Source organism: Conger conger, chromosome 15, assembly GCF_963514075.1.
Source record: "Conger conger chromosome 15, fConCon1.1, whole genome shotgun sequence".
NCBI classification, from domain to species: Eukaryota; Metazoa; Chordata; class Actinopteri; order Anguilliformes; family Congridae; genus Conger; species Conger conger.
In genome coordinates this window covers 8,496,968-8,511,628 of record NC_083774.1, presented here as the reverse complement: position 1 = coordinate 8,511,628, position 14,661 = coordinate 8,496,968, and the positions used below count along the sequence as shown (strand labels likewise).

The 14,661-nt window shown below is 42.6% G+C and overlaps 1 protein-coding gene across 3 annotated transcripts; it reads right to left on the bottom strand.

Moving 5' to 3' along the window:
• Positions 1–1,725: 1,725 nt before the first annotated feature.
• On the bottom strand, positions 1,726–8,388 carry gas8 (growth arrest-specific 8). Of its 3 annotated transcripts, none has more exons than XM_061222844.1 (9): positions 8,196–8,388; positions 7,335–7,439; positions 5,721–5,918; positions 4,991–5,197; positions 4,835–4,889; positions 4,297–4,502; positions 3,484–3,651; positions 2,716–2,802; positions 1,726–2,101 (listed from the first exon to the last, which is right to left on the bottom strand). In XM_061222844.1, exons 1-9 carry the CDS (start codon positions 8,196–8,198, stop codon positions 1,961–1,963), a joined length of 1,170 nt encoding a protein of 389 aa, XP_061078828.1. In that variant the 5' UTR covers positions 8,199–8,388; the 3' UTR covers positions 1,726–1,960. The 3 variants fall into 3 exon arrangements, with proteins under 3 accessions (XP_061078828.1, XP_061078827.1, XP_061078829.1); XM_061222843.1 differs by lacking the exon at positions 8,196–8,388 and adding an exon at positions 7,776–7,859; XM_061222845.1 differs by lacking the exons at positions 3,484–3,651; positions 8,196–8,388 and adding an exon at positions 7,776–7,859.
• Between the last annotated feature and the right edge of the window lie 6,273 nt (positions 8,389–14,661).

The window sequence follows — 14,661 nt, the reverse complement described above, 5'->3', positions numbered from 1 at the left end:
GAAGAGAGCTGTCAATTGAAACAATGGAAAGGATTATGAAACTCTTTCATGAAGGAAATCCAACAAGGAGTGTGGCAAAAGATGTTGGTTGTTCTCAGTCAGCTGTGTCTAAAATTTGGTACAAAGTATAAACAAAATAGGAAGGTTATAAAAGGAAAACATACTGGTTGACCACAGAAGACTTCAAAGCGTCAGGATAGAAAACTCAAAGCAATATGCCTTGAAAATAAAACATGCGCAACAAAACAAATGAAAAACAAATGGGCGGAAACAGGAGTCAATGTTTGTGACAGAACTGTAAGAAATCGGCTGAATAAAATGGGATTTACATACAGAAAAGCCAAACAAAAACCAGCACTAACACCTGGATGAAAGTGATATTCAGTGATGAATCACAAATCTGCATTGGCCAAGGCATTACATTACATTAATGGCATTTGGTAGATACTGTTATCCAGAGCGACGCACAGTTGATTAGACTGTAATCCTCCCCTGGAGCAATGCAGGGTTAAGGGCCTGACAAGGGCCCCAACGGCTGTGTGGATCTTATTGTGGCTGCACCGGGGATCCAACCACCTTGCGGGTCCCAGTCATATACCTTAACCACTACACTACAGGCCACCAGGCGATGATGCTGTCACTTTTGTCTGGATAACTGCCTGAAGAAAACAAGCAAATTTTCCAAGTCATTTATGATATGGGGGTTGCATGTCAGGTAAAGGACCACTAATAAAGTGCTCGGTGAGTGACTTTGACCGTGGAATGATTGTTGGTGGCAGACAGGGTGGTTTGAGTACTGAGCCTTGTATGCTCAACACAAGTTCTGAATTCAATGCAGACAGCCACCAGAAGCCAGTGGAGGGAACACAGGAGATATTATTAATAATGTAAATAATAATACAGAAGAAAAAAATTTAAACATTTATTTATATATAGGTGAATACTGTGGATAAAAGGAGACGAAGGGAGATTTTTTTTCATGATCAATATCAATAACATCAGTCCTCACATGATTACCTCCAGCTGCTTGAATAAGGGCCTCAAATCCTGCACAAATAGAAGAAATCATTACGAGCCCGCCAATGGGACAAACATACTGGATATGTTCCTGTAACAAGCGGGACCACGCACAAACACACACACGCACACATGCATGCACACACAAGCATACACACACACAAACATACACACGCACACACAAACATACACACACACACATGCACGCATGCACACACACACGCACGCATGCATACACACACAAACATACACACACACGCATGCATGCACGCACACACAAGCATACACACACAAACATACACACACACGCATGCATGCACGCACACACAAGCATACACACACACGCATGCATGCACGCACACACAAGCATACACACACACAAACATACACACGCACACACAAACATACGCACACACACACGCACGCATGCATGCATGCACACACAAGCATACACACACACAAACATACGCACACACATGCACGCATGCATGCACAAACACACACATACACACATACGCACGCACACACAAACATACACACACACACATTCACGCACGCATGCACAAAGACACACACACACGCACATACGCACGCACACACAAACATACACACACACACATGCACGCATGCATGCACAAACACACACACACAAGCAAGAATACCTTGAATATTTTTATTATCACAATATTAAAAATCATTAGACAACAGTCTAATTCACTCCAGGGTCACAATTTAACATAAATACACTCATAAAGCACTTTATTCTATTTTATTACGCCTACTTATTAATGTGATCATCTAATCAGCGTTATCTGATCAGCCCCCGCAACAGCGGTTCCAAGTCAAATCGATCCCTGTAATTAACAGAGAAAATAAGTTTGAATGTGAAAGCCGAACTAGTAAACCTTCATTTTGAAGGTCACCTGATGCTCCAGCGACTACGTTAACTGCTCTCTGTTTTTCCTCTGGCTTTCGCAACGTTATTCAGCTCATTTTCCAGGTGGGTCTTGAAGCTGCTTTTCTGCTGCACCTCCAGAATGGTGTTGGTGAGCTGCTGGGTCAGCGTGTCTCTGTCCCCCTCAACCTGGAGGAGAGGGAGGGAGGGGGAAACTGGGTCAGCATGTCTCTGTCCTCCTCAACCTGGAGGACAGGGAGGGAGGAGGCGGGAAACTGGGAGAGCGTGTCTCTGTCCTCCTCAACCTGGAGGAGAGGGAGGGACGAGGCGGGAAACTGGCAGAGCGGCTCAATGGCAGGAAGTGGGGCGTTTCCCCCCTCTATAGATCCTCAGCCACGAAATGAAAACACTGAATGTCAAGCGTTGGATTCACTGGTCTTCTCTGTGCGTAATGCTTCAGGTGCATTTGTCTTGAGTTTATATTCTTTCTTGTGTGTTTTGTAGAACTGTGCCAAATATACAACAGATTATTGACTAGTGGGCTCAACTTGCTCGATTTCACCTGAGGTTCGCAAAAATGTGCTCCACTAAAACATTTGATGTGAATCAACACATTATCTATGCATTAAATGCATGTCAAACTGATGAGATTTGGTGTGAAACAATTGCTATCTATCACTTATTTGCTACACTTATTTGAGGGTTAGTCCCTCCTGCTCTCCAAAACAGCTACGGTATATAACCACAAGCTGTATTACAATTTTACTATTTACTTTTCATCCTGCATACACATAGTCTCTCACCTTACGCAACCTCTGATGCAGAATTTCACACTCCCACTTCTTCTCTTCCATCTCTTTGTCAGCTGCCTTCAAACGTTTCCGGGCCTCCTGTTGAGAAAGAAGACACCACCAGAAATATGTTGTTTTCAAAATCGTTCTAGATCAAGTCCAGACCACAACTATAAAGACAATGACTGTCACAAATTATATCGTTGGGATCACTGTACTTCAGCAGTGTGGATGCTCATATCATAATAGTTATTGGTACACTTATAGTTATGGTTATGGGTATAGTTCTCGGTGTGGATGGGCCCTGCTGTTACAGCTTCTTTGCCTGAAGACACTGAACATTTTGCTGTGTATTGAATACTCGAAAATGAACTGTAAAATATTTCTAGAACAATTCACTAGTTTGCCATCAGATAAGGCAATGTAAGTGTGAGTGAAAATTGGCATATTGTTGCTCATGTGCCCTTGAGACAATTCTCACAAGTACAATGGATGGAAAGGGCTTCAGATCAATTGAATTGGGTCTTTAAAAGCCAGTCTACCATCCATAAGGGCAGCCTGTAGCCTCGTGGTTTAAGAACATTACAGGCACTCGGACAGTTGGTGGTTCAACCCCAAGGTAGTAAGGCCTTGAGCCAGGGTCTTATTGCTCCAGGGGAGGATTCTCCCCTGCTTAGTCTAATCAACTGTAAGTTACTCTGGATACAACCTAAATTCAGCTAAATAACTGCAACAGTAAGCTCCATCGCCAAGTCTAATCGTGCTTTGTGTTCCACGCACTGCGAGTGAGGCCTTGTCCTTTCTGAAGTTGGCCATCTGCTTCTGCAGCTCTGCCACTTCCTGTGTGGCCTTCTGAAGGGGCTTGGTCAGCAGGTTGTTCTGCTGCATCACTTTACTGTTCTCCTTCTCCAGCTCTTCCACCTTCTTCTGGGCTGCATCTATGTCTGCCTGCAGGAGACACACATCCCCTTATCCCCAGTGTACTCACTGCACTCACTGTACTGCACTCACTGCACGCACCTGCAGTCCCATACACTAGGGGCACACTGTGCCCAGCTGCTGAGTTGCTTGAGTGGGACCCGGAAGGTTGATGATTCAATAATAATAATAATAATAATAATAATAATAATAATAATAATAATTAGCCTCTAGCCCACAGGTCGCCCAAGTGTAGCCACAGCTGTTTGGGGAGGGGGGGACTGGCCCCTGCTCAGTCTAATCAACTATAAGTCACTTCGGTTAAAAGCGTCAGCTAAATAACTGCAATGAAATAAATGGGATGGCATACAAATGGGGCCGCCTACCCAGGAGGTTGTTGGTTCAAGCCCTGGCGTAGCTGCAATAAGCTTGCAGTTGTTAGGCCCTTCAGTAAGGCTTATCAATTGTAGGTTGCTTTGGATAAAAGAGTCAGCTAAATAATTGGCCTGGAAAATGACATATTTTAATATTGCATATAAGATAATGGTTTTGAGCAGGTCCATTCCTTCACCTGGTAGGAAAACAAATCTTCCCAAAAACAAATGCAAAAAAAACTATAACGGTTAAAGAAAATGTAAATGGCTAATGTGAAAAGAGAAGATTGAATGTTCATACTTTCTGCGATTTGATGAGAGACATGTTGTTGACGATGGTGTCGGTGTAGTAGTTCTTCATGCTGCCGAGGGCCTTGTCATGGTCCTTTATTAGGGTGTTGATCTGACTGTTCTTCCGCTCCTCGATTTTGTGAATTTCCCCCGTCCAGCTCAAGTCCCCTTCCCTCAGCATCGCCAGCATCTTTATTTCATTCTTGCGTTTGTGTTCTGAAGGAAAATAATATATCTTTGTTCTAATTATATTTGTTTGTAGTCTTAATCCTTGTCAGCATGCTTTCTCGTTTGCACCACCAGACTAGCAAAAAAAAAAAAACCTTCAGTATTAACTTTATTTTACAAATAAAGTTTATCAGAGATTTTCATATATAATTACTTCCTTCCTTGCTTGCTTGCTTGCTTAAATGAAATGGGGAGATGAAGAGTAGCAAATCCTTAAAGTGGGTTGGACAGAATTTTTCCTGTCCACATATTTTGTTGTATTTTTCAAAAACTATAGAAAGGAAATGCACAGCATTGTTGAGTAATATACAGTAATATACCTAGCAGTCGTTTTTCGAAGTCATTTTGCTTTTGGATGAATTCCTCGTCATGTTTCTGTTGGACAAGAAAACATTTAGCTGTGATATTCATGGCATTTAGGTGCTGAAGTGTGACACACGTTTAAACATCCTGAAGAAGACGAAGGGTCCACCCACCATCTTCAGCTTCTTCACCAGATTTTCGCTGGAGAGTTCCATCTCCCTGATTTCGTCTTTCAGACTGCGGATTTCTTTCCGCAGCTCAAACTCCCTCTCGATGTGTTCGGTCTGCAGCACTTTTTTGGCAGCCGTTCTCTCTGTTTTCTGCTCAGACAGGCTGTTCTGGTGCTCGTACAGCAAGTGTTTCACCCTCTTCTTATAATCCTGAACGACAGACACAACAGACCACGTGAAATACGTTTGACACAAATATGAACTTCAGGTCTACATTCACTTCACATGCGGGCCCGTCACTAGCTTACTCAGAATTAAATCAAGTACAGTTTGTTTTGGAAAGTGTTTTGTTTGGCCTATGTCTGTGACTGTTTTATTTCTTATCTCTCTGCCTCATAACGGCTTCATTGACTTTCAGTGGCGCAACTCTGGTCCTCATGTTGACAAACGCCAATAATATACTCCAAAGGCAATCAGAAGCCTCGAATGGAGACTGGATACTGAAAGCTTTCTGATACCGGCACGAAGGAAGCGACTCAATACACCTGACTAAGCAGAAACAGCTGAGAGGGGGGTCAATTCCTACACAGATCACCTGATATGGATGTAAATATCTTTAAATTAAAGGTGACAGTCTTCACTTTTACAAATAATTTGTACCGCGTTCCAAACGTGGACTGCACTGCACTGTCTGCCTGTATGTTTTTAATGAAGACATCTAAGATGGCCAAACCTGGATGTCTTCCAGGTGCTTCTCCTCGGACTCCTCCAGCTCCCGGTCCCGGTTCCGCAGGTCCGCCGTCTGCTCCCCCAGCTGCCTCTTTGTGATATCCCAGAATGTCCGGATTTTGTCCCCCTCCATCTGGAAGAACTTTCGATCCTCCCTTTCCTTATCCAGATCATCTTCCAGGAGGTTAATCTGTTCCTTCAGCTACAACAATCATAATAATAATAATAATAATAATAATACTGCATTTAAAGAGCACCGTGCTGAACAAAGAAAAACAGTAAAATGACAGAAGGTAATATTCAGCAAAAGCAAAACATAAGAATAGATATCAGGCTAAGAGTACAAAAATACTAGTACATCTTAAAGTGGAAATAACTAAATAAAAAAATCAATACAGGAAAAAAAACATTATAATAATTATGTACAGGTTTTAAAGATGAGGATTAAAAGCTGAAACTGATTTAGCACATCTGTTCCAGAGTTCGGGGGCAACGACAGCAAACGGGCGGCCACCCCTTGATTTGAACCTGGACTCTGGAACCTGGAACCTGGAACCTGGATTTGGACTCTGGAACTGCCACAAGTCCCTGGTCTGACGACCTGATAGGCCTTAGCGTGCTGTATGGGACCAACAACTCAGTGAATGCTGCCACTGCCAGCTTGTGCAATGCCTTATATCAAATTTTCTATTCTGAATTTCACTGGCAACCAAATGTAGGGAGGCCAGCAGTAGGGGCTACGGCACACAGTCCCAAAGAACACAACTCTAACAGGGCCAACAGAGCCAGACTTACACATAACACAATCTCAAAAGGAAAACTGAATGTGCAGAGGCATCTAATTTATCTATGGGGGCGACATTAGCTCAGGTGGTAAGAGCAGCCGCCTAGCAGTCGGAGAATTACGGGTTCGATTCCCACCCTGGGTGTGTCGAAGTGTCCCTGGGCAAGAGACCTAACCCCCAACTGTTCCGGACAAGCTGGTTGGTGCCTTGCATGGCAGCCAATCGCCATTGGTGTGTGAGTGTGAGTGTGAGTGTGTGTATGAATGGGTGAATGGGTGAATGAGAAGCGTCATTGGATAAAGGCGCTATATAAATGGCAACCATTTCAGTATAAACAACTTGGACAAATATCCTGCTGGGGATTTTGTGTCCCAAAGATGCAACCAAGTTTTTTGGATCTCCAACTCCAGCGGATTTTTTATGACCTTGGAACTATAAGGTTTTATCTGTGTTCTGAGTGGTTTTGAGATAGCAGATCTGATTTAGCAAATGTGCTCCAGAGTCCGGGGGCAATGACAGCGGTTTTGAGACACTGACCTTCAGAGATACCAAAGTGAATGGGCTCCAAGCCGAAACAAACTTTTCAATTCAGCATTTTTTCATACTTTAAAGCAAAATGCCTAACTTCACATTTATTTTGTTCCCTATAAACAACATATTTATGAGCCCGGTAGTTATGACAACAGTATGGTTTCTCGATCTGGACCTTGAATTGAATGTCTCTTTGCCTCACGAACCTTCTGCCACACTGTGAGTGGGGGAAAGATGCACGTCAGCGATTGGTACATATGTTCAGTGACTGGCACATGTCTTTAGGAGACGCAGCAGCATACCTGGTCCACCGACACCTCCACCGTGCAGCTCTCCGCCGTCCCTGACGCTTCCCCCTTCTCCTTTTCTTTTCCGTTCCCTTTCTTTGCGCCTTTCTTTTTCGGAGGCTGAAAGGACAAGTTTATTTGCATTTATTTACCTACTTTCTTTTCAGTGACCTGAATTTCAAAACCATTGTTTAAGCCTCGAGACTCATTGCACGGTGTCGAGATACAAAGCTAAAGCAGAAAATAAGCAATGGAAACAAACCAAAAGAGAACAATACTCAGTTGGAATAATTGCACACTGAAGTGAAGTGGTTTGTGATTTTAGTCTCAAATTATCCAATGAATTGAGGTTGAATGATTGGGGAATGTTACGTTTTTAACGGTGGCCCCGATTCGGAACTGTAAGTAACTGAAACCTTCAGGATGGCTCCATGAAAATAAGATTACTTTGCGTACATCTATTCTACATTCCTGCATTGTTGTTGTTCTCCTCTGTTCAGAATTACAAACAGAAAGTGAACAGACCTGAGTGAACTCGAGACTATAATAAGTCGAGTAAGAGGCAATGGCTTTTTGTGCATGTGACCTCATATTATCACGCTTGCGCTTTAGGGAATCTAAATAGCAGAACCTGATTGGGGAAAAACACCTTTGCCAACGCTCTTCAAGCCATCGTGGCCCGATACAGCCATTTGGAACTACCATTAACTTCTACAAGATCAATGGATATGGAATGGGTATTGTGCTACATAGCCTACTTTACGCTCGATGGACTACATCGATCTAAACAGCAGTAATGTGATAGCACAATAATACAGCATGCATGCCTTTAATTTCAATGCGGAGATTTTGAAATGAGGATACAAGCACACTTACCATGTCGACGTTACCTTTCAGTTCACAGAAATACAAAGTTAGAAGCAGACGATAAAGTCTAATTAGTGGCTCTGCGTTAAGTTTCTCCGTCGGTTCTAGATTCTCCGTCGAACGGAGAATTATTATATTCGTAGAATTGGCATTGTTACGTGAAAGAGAACAAGAACGTAACACGGAAATTCTCTGCTACTATGGAACCGCGATATGTGACGTAATTAAATGGCTATTACGACGTTTGACTGATACAAGACCCAAGTAGCGTAAAGAAACCAATGCCGTGAAACACAGTATTTCTACTATACGATTGCCAAAATAAATAAATACATAAATACATCGCTGGTACGAAAAGGGGAAAGTAGCCTGGGCTGGAGCCGCAATTGGGCCCTACCGCTGTACTTTCCTGATTTCTGACAAATCCCAATTCAAGATTGTGCAGATTCCATTATGTTTTGCATACATCAAATGCTGTCAGCAATATTGAAATATTAAAGGGGATACAATTCATAGCAATTAATAGTACTTAAATACTGTTAAATTTGAACATTTCATGTTTCCATTACACAAGGTTGGTTTTGACCAAGCAGCATATGAAGTGTCCAAGTACATCGCCTGCATAATCATGACATCACATTTGACAAACAGGACTGCTTTTTACCATCAGGGAGGACTTTTGTGGGTACTGAAGGTCAGAGGGATAGTCAGCTACAATGGTTTTAAAACCTCAATTTAATGATTTTCCAGTGACTAGCTTGGCCACTGGAAAATGAACAAATGCTTTTTCCTGCTTTTAGATAGATGGGAAGATGTGAGGGCGATCATCTTTATACAGTTTTCAAGGTACACTCACTCCCTTTCATATTTCTAGGCCACTGGCTGCCATCAATATGTCCTCTGAAAATAAATGTAAAAGTGCACTTAATCTCTCATATATTTCACATTTAATATCTCTGCATCACATATGTCAGCGATAACCTTCACTGCCATGAAAGGAGCCCTCCCTGATTTCCTGAGCATTTGCACTTTGTCAGGATATAAAGTCCTATCAACCAGGTCTCAGGATTCCGCGCGTCTGGGGACAATTTTGATAAAGCTGCCATTTAGTGAAGTAAATTATGTTTTACAAGGTTCAGCAGAAGAAAACCCAAGGACGTATTCTTCTACAGTTACAATTACAGGGGAGGGCTGTGGATTTGTACAAAGGAGTATAATGCACCATATCGCAACGCAAAAGTCGTCTCAAACTGGTTTCATGAACATGACAATGAGTTCAGTGTTCTTCAGTGGCCTTCCCAGTCACCAGATCTGAATCCAATAGAATACATCTGGGATGTGGTGGAACAGGGGGATTCACAGCATGAATGTGCAACTGACAAATCAGCAGAAATTGCGTGATGCAATCATGTCAACATGGAACAGAATCTCAAAGGAATCCATGCCAGGAAGAACTGAGGCTGTTTTTTGAGAGCAAAGGGAGGCCCAACCCAGTATTAGTATAGTGTTCTTAATAAAGTGCTCAGTGAGTGTACATGGAATATGAAACTTGAATCTCAAATCTATGTCATATTTTCAGAAGAGTTTGGAAACATTTTGGACAGAAAATCATTTGCTGAGACTTAGGTCTAACTGACATTTTTGACAAAAATGAGTTATGTCATAAATATATAAATAAATACAGTAATGTGCAAAAGTATTAGGCACCCTATATCTTTATTTAAATATAAATTTAGTCTTAGATATTTTTATATTTTTTGCATTCTGCGTTAGTCAGAAAAAAAGAGCAAATCTGATATTTCCAATATTTTTGTATTTCATTAAATAAAGTAACAAATTAAGTTATACTAGTTTTCAGATAAAGACTTGATCAAGGCTGTCTGGGATTACCTGGAGAGCCAGACGCAAGCTTCCGCAGAAGAACTGTGGCAAGTTCTCCAATATGTTTGGTACAACCAGTTGATTTTCTTATAAAACTACAGGACAGTTATCTTAAGATAACTGAAGCCGTTTTAAAAGGCAAATGGTTGTCACAACAAATATTGATTTAATTGACCTTTTACCTGTTCACTGCTCTTTATAGTAATATTTTTTATATTTAAAACGGTTTATTTACCTTTTCTTTTTACAGAAATGTTCTACGTGTGCACAGCACTGTATATAAATATAGATATAGGCCACTAAATAAATGTGTCCAGTTTTATCCAGAAATACTGTTGAAAAGTATGAAACAAGTGAAAAATATTTAAAGGTCATATGTGCTTGGAGCCTGTTGACTTCGGAATCTGAAGCTCAGTCGCTCAAAAGCACTCAGGACACGGGCGGAGCACTCCTGACTCTCAGCGCACGGCATGTTGTTGATGAAACTTAAATACTAACCTCTGTGAGACTGTCGAAACAGCTCCTGGGGGCTCGCCTGTCTTCATTGCTATCGCTAATCTCCTGACAAAAGGAAGAAAGAACACCCTGAGCCAGTTTAATCCCTCGAGTGACTGCCTGAAGTGGGCCGCCCTTTATTCACCGTCTGATTCCTCTCCAGCTCCAGAGCACTGTTATCGTACAGTCTGTAGTCACACGGGCTGCCGGTGGCCGATAGGGTACATTAAAAAAATATGTTTAATTACATATAATGCTTTGCATGGTTAAGCACCGGAATACACCAAAATTATTGACCCCTTATAGCCAAGAGAAGCCCCTTGGGTCCTCTGCCTAAGCTATTTTAGCTGTTCCTTTTTCAATGCTAAAAGACAGAAGTGACCGCACCTTTGCAGTTATACCTCCACTCTCTGGAACAGCCTCCCATTACAGATGAGCACAGCTGCGTCTGTAGAATGCTTTAAATTGCTTTTAAAGACATGTTTTTACAGGTCAGCTTTTTCATAATTATTTTTATTTCTCCTGATACATTCCTTCTTGCTAATATTATTAAACTTTTATTTATGCATGTTATTGTGTGAAGAACTTTGTAAAATCTATGTTTTGAAGAGTGCTATGAGTACTTACTTATTACGCAGCTCAGCTTTCAGCCTCAGAGGTTTTACACAGCTGCATTGTGCCAGTTATTCAGTGTCAGCGTGTTGATTGACCACCAGCCACAGTCATATTAATCTGTATTTGTCCACTAGAGGGCGACATCAACCAATACCTGTTGTCAATATAATACATTTCATTATACGTAAAAAAAAAAAACTATGTAATTACATGCATTTGCTGAAAATCACTTGTTTGTAATGACTATTTTGTATGAAACAATTTTATTCCACTATAGTATGCACATTCACATTGGGTTATCACACGCTGAACTAATAATTTGTGTAATTGTGAATAGTTGCTAATAGCTAATTGTCTAATACTCTAAATAGCTGTTGCAGCTGTCTAATTTATTGTCTTGCCATTTTTAATAACAAAAATTAATTTGAGTAAAGTACAGAAAAATTTATTTGGCATAAAAATAAAACATGAAAGACACAAGCTATCAAATTCTACAGCAAGACATTTCAGAGCTTGTAAATGGTTAAATGGTAAATGGTTGGAATTTATATAGCGCCTTTATCCAAAGCGCTGTGCAATTGATTCTTCTCATTCACCCATTCATACACACATTCAGACACCAACGCCGATTAGCTGCCATGCAAGGCACCAACCAGCATGTAGGTTCCAATACACCAGACAAGCTCGGCAAAGCGTAGAACAGTATTTGAATCCAAAACAACGACGCACCCGAACCAGGTCTGACGCACACTCCACCCTAATCCTGGACTTGAAGGCCTGTCTTTGAGTTCACGGTTAAGTCAAAGGCACTGGAATCTCTTGGCAGTGAAACTACCTGTGTGAGAGAGCACTGAGACATGGGCGTTTTGGTGAGGAGGGTACCATCAAACAACACTGGAAAAAAAAAGAAATGTAATATGACGACATGCCCGAAAGCACAGCAAACAACACCCACCCTGTAAACCATGCAGCATACAGGCCCTTGGATTTTGTGACATAATCTACCACTTTTGAATCTGTATTTGTCTCGGTACTGAAGTTGTAGATGTCTTGGTATGGTAGTTACAGACTTGGCCTATCTACCTTGTGTGCTGGACATATGTTCATGGCCTTACAACCAATCCTATATGAATTGTTTGCTGTACGACCTTGATATGCGTCTTTTTGTACGTCGCTTTGATTAAAAGCATCTACTAAATAAAATGTAATGTAATGTAAAATACATAATGCAGAAATCCAACCCTGTGCTATCTTGAAACAACAAGACAAAGCCTCTGTGTCTCTGACTGAGAATTCACACTCCGCAAAGGTCTAACTATTTCCCTCATGTCGGGGAGAAATGGGGACAGAAATATAATTGAAGAAAGGCAGTACACTGCACACACACTGACATTTACACAGACATACAACATGTGTTAGACACACTGACATTTACACACACACACAACGTGCCAGACACACACACACTGAGATTTACACACACACACACATGTGTTAGGCACACATACTGACATTTACACAGACACACAACATGTGTTAGACACACACTAAACACACACTCGGGCAGACACACACTTTTGCAGAACTGCTTTCTGCCGTTTGAGTGCATGTTTTCTTTTCTTCTCTCGCCCTCTATCCTTTTCTCACGCACTCACACATGGACGCGCGCGCACACACACACACACACACACACACACACACACACACACACGTACACGCGCACACACATACATATACACACACACAGACACGTATGTACACGCGCACATACATGCACACACACATGCATGCACACAAACATACGTACAAACACACACACAAAAACGCACATGCACACAGACAGACACACGTACACACGTACACGCACACTCATGTACGTACGTACAAACACACACGCACACACACACACACACACACACACACACTGCCAGCCTTTGGCTCGTACCAGCCTTACCCCAGCCCAGCACACCCAGCCTGTCTCTGTTCGTCCCCCAGGGGAGGGGAGGGGAGGCTGGGGGAGGGGGCAGCAGATGACAGGGATGGCCTGGAGAGCTGCAAAGACCAAAAGAGCATCTTAGCAACACACTGCCACACTGCACTTTTACTCAACACAATGCCTTTCCCTGCTGTTAAACCCAGCTATGACCAGCTTGACATTACCAGCTACCAGCTCCTTCAAACCATAGCACCAGCTGGTCAAACCATGTTGACTATTGAGCTGGTCTGAACCAGCTGTTTCTAAACCTAGCTTGTGCTGTTGTTATTCAGCAGGGTCAGCAATGGGTCATTGATCAGCGTGAACAATAAAGTGGTTGCAATTCTAATTCTGACAAGTGAATGGTTGTTCAATATGTGAACAATACAATCAACATTACTGGCAAAGTGTAAATTAGCAATATTGTTTTTCCACATTAATTAATCCTTTGTGTATCAACATTGTGAGAAATTCAGCACGATATAAACGACGATGCATTTCTCTGATGCATTTTATTTCGAACAGACGAGAGAGGCGTTTGGATAAGTGTGCGTTAAAATATTTTAAAAGCTCGACCTATGAATATTCAACATTAGGTTTTTGACAGATCCAGATGCATATGATTACGGATTATGACTCCGGCGGTTTCTACCGGAGGTGGAAAGTTGACTGGAGGGTTGGGGAGAGGCTGAAGCCTTTGTTCCCCTCCGGAATGGTCTACCTCTCATTGAAGCTGACCCAGAAGGAAGGAGCCAGTATCGAAGGCAGCTGACTGCTGATTGGTGGGGACTGGGGAGGATGCGTCATTATGTATAGGAATTCCCAAAGCCTGTGATGTAGCCAGGAAGTCATGTTGTGTGCCAGGGGTCTGGGGCTTGTTGCCTTTGTAAGCGTGACACACGTGGTGTTCTTCCTGCTTGTGGTTCCCAGAATTTTTGACTTTAGGTGTGGCCACTGTTATGTCCTGCTTGTTTTCTCTCTCTCTCTCTCTCTCTCTCTCTCTCTCTCAAACGCACGCAAACACAGAGACACACAAAAACAAACACACACTCCCTCTCTCACTCACTCACTCACTCACTCACTCACTCACTCACTCACTCACTCAGCTCACTCAGCTCACTCAGCTCACTCAGCTCACTCATACTCTCGCTCACTCGCTCACTCACTCACTCACTCACTCACTCACTCACTCACTCACTCACTCACTCCCTTCCTCTGCCAGGTCAAACTCCCCCCCCCCATCACCACACCACACCCACATGTCCAGCCTGGGCGATCTGCCAGTGTGTCTCGCACGCATGCTCTCTCCCTCCCTCCCTCCCTCTCTCTCTCTCTCTGTGTCTCTCCCTCCCTCCCTCCCTCTGTCTCTCCCTCCTGCTCCCCTCCCGCCCTCTCTCCCCCCCGCTCCCCTGCCTCTGCCTCTCTCTCCCTCTCCTTCTCTCTCTCTCTCTCCCTCTCTCTGTTCCGCAGTCTCCTTTGCCGAGCTCACTCACAATACAATGCTTACAG

Excerpts from the sequence above, each read along its gene's own strand:
- gas8 (XM_061222843.1), bottom strand. The coding sequence starts at position 7,796 with ATGCAGGAATGTAGAATAGAT. Across the intron at positions 5,198-5,720 it reads AGCACCTGGAAGACATCCAG|GATTATAAGAAGAGGGTGAA; the intron begins GTTTGGCCATCT and ends TCTGTCGTTCAG. Across the intron at positions 4,503-4,834 it reads CTTCGAAAAACGACTGCTAG|AACACAAACGCAAGAATGAA; the intron begins GTATATTACTGT and ends ATTTTCCTTCAG.